Below are 9,188 nucleotides of genomic sequence, written 5' to 3'. Positions count from 1 at the left end.
GGGAGGAGGAGAGGAGATGGGAGGAGGAGAGGAGATGGGAGGAGGAGAGGAGATGGGAGGAGGAGAGGAGATGGGAGGAGGAGAGGAGATGGGTGGAGGAGAGGAGATGGGAGGAGGAGAGGAGATGGGTGGAGGGGAGGAGATGGGTGGAGGGGAGGAGATGGGAGGAGGGGAGGAGATGGGAGGAGGAGAGGAGATGGGTGGAGGAGAGGAGATGGGTGGAGGGGAGGAGATGGGTGGAGGGGAGGAGATGGGAGGAGGGGAGGAGATGGGTGGAGGGGAGGAGATGGGAGGAGATGGGTGGAGGAGAGGAGATGGGTGGAGGAGAGGAGATGGGAGGAGGAGAGGAGATGGGTGGAGGAGAGGAGATGGGTGGAGGAGAGGAGATGGGTGGAGGGGAGGAGATGGGTGGAGGGGAGGAGATGGGAGGAGGGGAGGAGATGGGAGGAGGAGAGGAGATGGGAGGAGGAGAGGAGATGAGGAGATGGGTGGAGGGGAGGAGATGGGTGGAGGGGAGGAGATGGGAGGAGGGGAGGAGATGGGTGGAGGGGAGGAGATGGGAGGAGGAGAGGAGATGGGAGGAGGAGAGGAGATGGGTGGAGGAGAGGAGATGGGTGGAGGGGAGGAGATGGGTGGAGGGGAGGAGATGGGAGGAGGAGAGGAGGAGATGGGAGGAGGAGAGGAGGAGATGGGAGGAGGAGAGGAGATGGGAGGGGAGGAGATGGGAGGAGAGGAGGGGAGGAGATGGGAGGAGAGGAGGGGAGGAGATGGGAGGAGGAGAGGAGATGGGAGGAGGAGAGGAGATGGGAGGAGGAGGGGAGGAGATGGGAGGAGGAGAGGAGATGGGAGGAGAGGAGGGGTGCGGAGGATTTGGGGTGGGGTAGTGCGGAGAGGGGGGAGGGGAGGAGTTGGGGGTGGGGGCAGTGCGGAGAGGGGGGAGGGGAGGAGTTGGGGGTGGGGGTAGTGCGGGGGGGGGAGGAGTTGGGGGTGGGGTAGTGCGGAGAGGGGGGAGGGGAGGAGTTGGGGGTGGGGGTAGTGCGGGGGGGGGAGGAGTTGGGGGTGGGGTAGTGCGGAGAGGGGGGAGGGGAGGAGTTGGGGGTGGGGGTAGTGCGGGGGGGGGGAGGAGTTGGGGGTGGGGGCAGTGCGGAGAGGGGGGAGGGGAGGAGTTGGGGGTGGGGGTAGTGCGGGGGGGGGAGGAGTTGGGGGTGGGGGCAGTGCGGAGAGGGGGGAGGGGAGGAGTTGGGGGTGGGGGTAGTGCGGGGGGGGGGAGGAGTTGGGGGTGGGGGCAGTGCGGAGAGGGTCTCGGATCTTAGCTGCCCTGTTACTCTCTGGGCCCCCCGCAGGCGAGGGGTTAACAGCCCAGTTCAAAGCCTCGAGCCCGGCTCGGAGCGTCAGGAAACTTTCCCAGATGGGCCAAGATGTCAACCCAGACGCCTGACCCCCGACCCCCGACCCTTATCGGCAGAGCTCTCCTGATTGGCGCAGCCTCTAATCTCCCCTTAAGCCACAGCTGTCCTTGTGGAGCGTTGGGGTTTGAGGGGGGGGGTGGGGTTTAGATGTGTCGGCGTGTGTGGGTCAGTGTCTCTGTCAGTGTCTGTGCTCTCGACCAGCGGTACTGGAGAGAGAGAGAGAGGGAGAGAGTGGGGGACATGCTGGTTGCGGCTGGGACACTGAATCTGTACTTCCAGACCGAAGACTCCCTTCTCCCCTCCGCTCCTGCCTGCCTTCCCCTCCCCTCCCCTCCCCTCCCGCCCTCTCTCATCGACCCACCGCGGAGCGAGTGACCGCCCCTCCAGCCCAGGGACCCGACCATGACTCTGCTGGTGTCCGAGCGGTCTTTGATGATCCGTAACAAGTTCCGATCTGGTGAGCCCCCTAAAGCTGACTGAGGCGGGGAGGGTGGGGGAGGAGGGGAGTGGAGGGAGGGGGAAGGGAGTGGAGGGGAGGGAGGGGGAAGGTGGGGAGGGAGGGGGGAGTGAGTGAGGGAGAGGGGGAGGGCGGGTGCGTGAGGGAGAGAGGAGAGAGGGGGAGTGAGTGAGGGGAGGGAGGGAGGTGTGTGTCAGTTGTTGGGGACTTTGGCGATCTCTCTCCTCTCTCTTTCCATTCAGTGACGAGCTGCTTATCGTTTTTTTTCCCGTGTGGCTCAGGGGAGCGACCGGGAGATTACTGCGTGTAAATATCAATCTACAACCTGACAGTCGTCCACTCTTTGTGTGTGAGTGTGAGCATCGAGTGTGTACGAGTGAGAGTGTGAATGTGTGAGTATGAATGAATGTGTGTCAGTGTGTGTGCATTGTGTTTGTGTTTGTATGTGTGTGCATTGTGTTAGTGTGTGTGTATGAGTGTGTGTATTGTGTTAGTGTGTGTGTGTATGAGTGTGTGTGCATTGTGTTAGTGTGTGTGTGTACATTGTGTTAGTGTGTGTGTGTGTGCATTGTGTTAGTGTGTGTATGAGTGTGTGTGTGTGCATTGTGTTAGTGAGTGTGTGTGTGTATTGCGTTAGTGTGTGTGTGCATTGTGTTAGTGAGTGTGTGTGTGTATTGCGTTAGTGTGTGTGTGCATTGTGTTAGTGAGTGTGTGTGTGTATTGCGTTAGTGTGTGTGTGCATTGTGTTAGTGAGTGTGTGTGTGTATTGCGTTAGTGTGTGTGTGCATTGTGTTAGTGAGTGTGTGTGTGTATTGCGTTAGTGTGTGTGTGCATTGTGTTAGTGAGTGTGTGTGTGTATTGCGTTAGTGTGTGTGTGCATTGTGTTAGTGAGTGTGTGTGTGTATTGCGTTAGTGTGTGTGTGTGTGCATTGTGTTAGTGAGTGTGTGTGTGTATTGCGTTAGTGTGTGTGTGCATTGTGTTAGTGAGTGTGTGTGTGTATTGCGTTAGTGTGTGTGTGTGTGTGTGTGTGCATTGTGTTAGTGTGTGTATGAGTGTGTGTGTGCATTGTGTCAGAGTGTGTGTATGAGTGTGTGTGTGTGTGTGCATTGTGTTAGTGTGTGTATGAGTGTGTGTGTGTGCATTGTGTCAGTGTGTGTATGAGTGTGTGTGTCTGTGCATTGTGTCAGAGTGTGTATGAGTATGTGTGTGTGTGCATGAGTATGTGTGTGTATGAGTGTGTGTGTGTGTGCATGAGTATGTGTGCGTGCATTGTGTCAGAGTGTGTGTATGAGTGTGTGTGTGTGTATGAGTATGTGTGTGTGTGCATTGTGTCAGTGTGTGTATGAGTATGTGTGTGTGTGCATTGTGTCAGAGTGTGTATGAGTATGTGTGTGTGTGCATTGTGTCAGAGTGTGTATGAGTATGTGTGTGTACATTGTGTCAGAGTGTGTATGAGTATGTGTGTGTACATTGTGTCAGAGTGTGTATGAGTATGTGTGTGTGCATTGTGTCAGAGTGTGTGTATGAGTGTGTGTGTGTATGAGTATGTGTGTGTGCATTGTGTCAGTGTGTGTATGAGTATGTGTGTGTGTGCATTGTGTCAGAGTGTGTATGAGTATGTGTGTGTGTGCATTGTGTCAGTGTGTGTATGAGTATGTGTGTGTGTGCAATGTGTCAGAGTGTGTATGAGTATGTGTGTGTACATTGTGTCAGAGTGTGTATGAGTATGTGTGTGTACATTGTGTCAGAGTGTGTATGAGTATGTGTGTGTGCATTGTGTCAGAGTGTGTGTATGAGTGTGTGTGTGTATGAGTATGTGTGTGTGTGTGCATTGTGTCAGTGTGTGTATGAGTATGTGTGTGTGTGCATTGTGTCAGAGTGTGTATGAGTATGTGTGTGTGTGCATTGTGTCAGAGTGTGTATGTGTACATTGTGTCAGAGTGTGTATGAGTATGTGTGTGTACATTGTGTCAGAGTGTGTATGAGTATGTGTGTGTGCATTGTGTCAGAGTGTGTGTATGAGTGTGTGTGTGTATGAGTATGTGTGTTGTGCATTGTGTCAGTGTGTGTATGAGTATGTGTGTGTGTGCATTGTGTCAGTGTGTGTATGAGTATGTGTGTGTGTGCATTGTGTCAGAGTGTGTATGAGTATGTGTGTGTGTGCATTGTGTCAGAGTGTGTATGAGTATGTGTGTGTACATTGTGTCAGAGTGTGTATGAGTATGTGTGTGTACATTGTGTCAGAGTGTGTATGAGTATGTGTGTGTGCATTGTGTCAGAGTGTGTGTATGAGTGTGTGTGTGTATGAGTATGTGTGTGTGTGCATTGTGTCAGTGTGTGTATGAGTATGTGTGTGTGTGTATGAGTATGTGTGTGTGTGCATTGTGTCAGTGTGTGTGTGCATTGTGTCAGTGTGTGTATGAGTATGTGTGTGTGCATTGTGTCAGAGTGTGTGTGTGTGCATTGTGTCAGTGTGTGCATGAGTGTGTGTGTGTGCATTGTGTCAGAGTGTGTGTGCGTGCATTGTGTCAGTGTGTGTATGAGTATGTGTGTGTGCATTGTGTCAGAGTGTGTGTGCGTGCATTGTGTCAGTGTATGCAGTACATGAGTGTGTGCGCTTATATGTGTGTATGTGAGTGGGTGTGCGCTTATATGTGTGTATATGAGTGTGGGTGTAAGAGTGTTGTAGCGTGAATATCTGTATATGCATGGGTGCGTGAATGTGTGTGTGTGTGTGTGTATATGAGTGCGTGCATGTGGTATATGAGTGGGTGTGCAGGAGTGTGTATATGAGTGGGTGTGCATGAGTGTGAGTATGAGTAGGTGCGTGAGGGTATATAGGAGTGGGTGCATGCGAATGTGTCTATATGAGTGGGTGTGCGTGTATGTATACGAGTGTGTGAATATGAGTGTGTTTGTATATGAGGGTGTGAGAATGTGTGCATATGAGTGTATGTGAGAATGTGCATGAGTGGGTGTGTGATTGTGTCGATGAGTGGTGACTCAGTGTGACTCCTCCCCCTCAGTGTGACTCCAAACTCCTCCCCCTCAGCGTGACTCCAGACTCCTCCCCCTCAGTGTGACTCCAAACTCCTCCCCCTCAGTGTGACTCCTCCCCCTCAGTGTGACTCCAGACGCCTCCCCCTCAGTGTGACTCCAGACTCCTCCCCCTCAGTGTGACTCCTCCCCCTCAGTGTGACTCCAGACTCCTCCCCCTCAGCGTGACTCCAGACTCCTCCCCCTCAGCGTGACTCCAGACTCCTCCCCCTCAGCGTGACTCCAGACTCCTCCCCCTCAGTGTGACTCCAGACTCCTCCCCCTCAGCGTGACTCCAGACTCCTCCCCCTCAGCGTGACTCCAGACTCCTCCCCCTCAGCGTGACTCCAGACTCCTCCCCCTCAGCGTGACTCCAGACTCCTCCCCCTCAGCGTGACTCCAGACTCCTCCCCCTCAGCGTGACGACGGACACCTCCCCCTCAGCGTGACGACGGACTCCTCCCCCTCAGCGTGACGACGGACTCCTCCCCCTCAGCGTGACGACGGACTCCTCCCCCTCAGTGTGACTCCAGACTCCTCCCCCTCAGTGTGACTCCAGACTCCTCCCCCTCAGTGTGACAGACTCCTCGCCCTCAGTGTGACTCCAGACTCCTCCCCCTCAGTGTGAATCCAGACTCCTCCCCCTCAGCGTGACTCCAGACTCCTCCCCCTCAGTGTGAATCCAGACTCCTCCCCCTCAGCGTGACTCCAGACTCCTCCCCCTCAGTGTGACTCCAGACTCCTCCCCCTCAGCGTGACTCCAGACTCCTCCCCCTCAGCGTGACTCCAGACTCCTCCCCCTCAGCGTGACTCCAGACTCCTCCCCCTCAGCGTGACTCCAGACTCCTCCCCCTCAGCGTGACGACGGACTCCTCCCCCTCAGCGTGACGACGGACTCCTCCCCCTCAGCGTGACGACGGACTCCTCCCCCTCAGTGTGACTCCAGACTCCTCCCCCTCAGTGTGACTCCAGACTCCTCCCCCTCAGTGTGACTCCAGACTCCTCCCCCTCAGTGTGACAGACTCCTCCCCCTCAGTGTGAATCCAGACTCCTCCCCCTCAGTGTGAATCCAGACTCCTCCCCCTCAGCGTGACTCCAGACTCCTCCCCCTCAGCGTGACGACGGACTCCTCCCCCTCAGTGTGACTCCAGACTCCTCCCCCTCAGTGTGACAGACTCCTCCCCCTCAGTGTGAATCCAGACTCCTCCCCCTCAGCGTGACTCCAGTCTCCTCCCCCTCAGTGTGACTCCAGACTCCTCCCCCTCAGTGTGACTCCAGACTCCTCAGTGTGACTCCAGACTCCTCAGTGTGACTCCAGACTCCTCAGTGTCACTCCAGACTCCACCCCCTCAGTGTGACTCCAGACTCCTCCCCCTCAGTGTGACTCCAGACTCCTCCCCCTCAGTGTGACTCCAGACTCCTCCCCCTCAGTGTGACTCCAGACTCCTCCCCCTCAGTGTGACTCCAGACTCCTCAGTGTGACTCCAGACTCCTCAGTGTGACTCCAGACTCCTCAGTGTGACTCCAGACTCCTCAGTGTGACTCCAGACTCCTCAGTGTGACTCCAGACTCCTCAGTGTCACTCCAGACTCCTCCCCCTCAGTGTGACTCCAGACTCCTCCCCCTCAGTGTGACTCCAGACTCCTCCCCCTCAGTGTGACTCCAGACTCCTCCCCCTCAGTGTGACTCCAGACTCCTCCCCCTCAGTGTGACTCCAGACTCCTCCCCCTCAGTGTGACTCCAGACTCCTCCCCCTCAGTGTGACTCCAGACTCCTCCCCCTCAGTGTGACTCCAGACTCCTCCCCCTCAGTGTGACTCCAGACTCCTCCCCCTCAGTGTGACTCCAGACTCCTCCCCCTCAGTGTGACTCCAGACTCCTCCCCCTCAGTGTGACTCCAGACTCCTCCCCCTCAGTGTGACTCCAGACTCCTCCCCCTCAGTGTGACTCCAGACTCCTCCCCCTCAGTGTGACTCCAGACTCCTCCCCCTCAGTGTGACTCCAGACTCCTCCACCTCAGCGTGACGACGGACTCCTCCCCCTCAGTGTGACTCCAGACTCCTCCCCCTCAGTGTGACTCCAGACTCCTCCCCCTCAGTGTGACTCCAGACTCCTCCCCCTCAGCGTGACGACGGACTCCTCCCCCTCAGCGTGACGACGGACTCCTCCCCCTCAGTGTGACTCCAGACTCCTCCCCCTCAGCGTGACGACGGACTCCTCCCCCTCAGCGTGACTCCAGACTCCTCAGTGTGACTCCAGACTCCGCCCCTTCAGTGTGACTCCAGACTCCTCCCCCTCAGTGTGACTCCAGACTCCTCCCCCTCAGTGTGACTCCAGACTCCTCAGTGTGACTCCAGACTCCTCCCCCTCAGTGTGACTCCAGACTCCTCCCCCTCAGTGTGACTCCAGACTCCACCCCCTCAGTGTGACTCCAGACTCCTCCCCCTCAGTGTGACTCCAGACTCCTCCCCCTCAGTGTGACTCCAGACTCCTCCCCCTCAGTGTGACTCCAGACTCCTCCCCCTCAGTGTGACTCCAGACTCCTCCCCCTCTTTGTGACTCCAGACTCCTCCCCCTCAGTGTGACTCCAGACTCCTCCCCCTCAGTGTGACTCCAGACTCCTCCCCCTCAGTGTGACTCCAGACTCCACCTCCTCAGTGTGACAGACTCCTCCCCCTCAGTGTGACTCCAGACTCCTCCTCCTCAGTGTGACCCCAGACTCCTCCCCCTCAGCGTGACGACGGACTCCTCCCCCTCAGTGTGACTCCAGACACCTCCTCCTCAGTGTGACTCCAGACTCCTCAGTGTGACTCCAGACTCCTCAGTGTGACTCCAGACTCCTCCCCCGCAGCGTGACTCCAGACTCCTCCCCCTCAGCGTGACGACGGACTCCTCCCCCTCAGCGTGACGACGGACTCCTCCCCCTCAGCGTGACGACGGACTCCTCCCCCTCAGCGTGACGACGGACTCCTCCCCCTCAGCGTGACGACGGACTCCTCCCCCTCAGCGTGACGACGGACTCCTCCCCCTCAGCGTGACGACGGACTCCTCCCCCTCAGCGAGACTCCAGACTCCTCCCCCTCAGCGTGACTCCAGACTCCTCCCCCTCAGTGTGACTCCAGACTCCTCCCCCTCAGTGTGACTCCAGACTCCTCCCCCTCAGTGTGACTCCAGACTCCTCCCCCTCAGTGTGACTCCAGACTCCTCCCCCTCAGTGTGACTCCAGACTCCTCCCCCTCAGTGTGACTCCAGACTCCTCCCCCTCAGTGTGACTCCAGACTCCTCAGTGTGACTCCAGACTCCTCAGCGTGACTCCAGACTCCTCAGCGTGACTCCAGACTCCTCCCCCTCAGTGTGACTCCTCCCCCTCAGTGTGACTCCAGACTCCTCGCCCTCAGTGTGACTCCGGACTCCTCCCCCTCAGTGTGACTCCTGACTCCTCCCCCTCAGTGTGACTCCAGACTCCTCCCCCTCAGCGTGACTCCAGACTCCTCCCCCTCAGCGTGACTCCAGACTCCTCCCCCTCAGTGTGACTCCAGACTCCTCCCCCTCAGTGTGACTCCGGACTCCTCCCCCTCAGTGTGACTCCGGACTCCTCCCCCTCAGTGTGACAGACTCCTCCCTCTCAGTGTGACTCCAGTCTCCTCCCCCTCAGTGTGACTCCAGACTCCTCCCCCTCAGTGTGACACCAGACTCCTCCCCCTCAGTGTGACTCCAGTCTCCTCCCCCTCAGTGTGACTCCAGACTCCTCCCCCTCAGTGTGACTGCAGACTCCTCCCCCTCAGTGTGACTCCAGTCTCCTCCCCCTCAGTGTGACTCCAGACTCCTCCCCCTCAGTGTGACTGCAGACTCCTCCCCCTCAGTGTGACACCAGACTCCTCCCCCTCAGTGTGACTCCAGTCTCCTCCCCCTCAGTGTGACTCCAGACTCCTCCCCCTCAGTGTGACTGCAGACTCCTCCCCCTCAGTGTGACTCCAGTCTCCTCCCCCTCAGTGTGACTCCAGACTCCTCCCCCTCAGTGTGACTGCAGACTCCTCCCCCTCAGTGTGACTCCAGACTCCTCCGCCTCAGCGTGACCCCAGACTCCTCCCCCTCAGCATGACGACGGACTCCTCCCCCTCAGCGTGACGACGGACTCCTCCCCCTCAGCGTGACTCCAGACTCCTCAGTGTGACTCCAGACTCCGCCCCTTCAGTGTGACTCCAGACTCCTCCCCCTCAGTGTGACTCCAGACTCCTCCCCCTCAGTGTGACTCCAGACTCCTCCCCCTCAGTGTGACTCCAGAC

General features: G+C 57.6%; 1 protein-coding gene across 2 annotated transcripts in view; it reads left to right on the top strand.

The window, feature by feature from the left end:
- Positions 1-1,533: 1,533 nt before the first annotated feature.
- The window catches only part of LOC137311622 (myocardin-like), a 75,739-nt gene continuing 68,084 nt past the window's right edge, over positions 1,534-9,188 (top strand). Inside the window, exon 1 of one of the 2 annotated variants that reach the window (XM_067978724.1) lies at positions 1,534-1,866. In XM_067978724.1, coding sequence (XP_067834825.1) covers positions 1,812-1,866 — 55 coding nt within the window. In that variant the 5' untranslated portion in view covers positions 1,534-1,811. The remainder of the gene's footprint in view (positions 1,867-9,188) is intronic. The other variant, XM_067978722.1, reaches the window with a different exon arrangement.

This window comes from Heptranchias perlo, unplaced genomic scaffold, assembly GCF_035084215.1.
Source record: "Heptranchias perlo isolate sHepPer1 unplaced genomic scaffold, sHepPer1.hap1 HAP1_SCAFFOLD_373, whole genome shotgun sequence".
Taxonomy (NCBI): domain Eukaryota; kingdom Metazoa; phylum Chordata; class Chondrichthyes; order Hexanchiformes; family Hexanchidae; genus Heptranchias; species Heptranchias perlo.
This window is presented reverse-complemented; position numbering and strand designations above follow the sequence as displayed.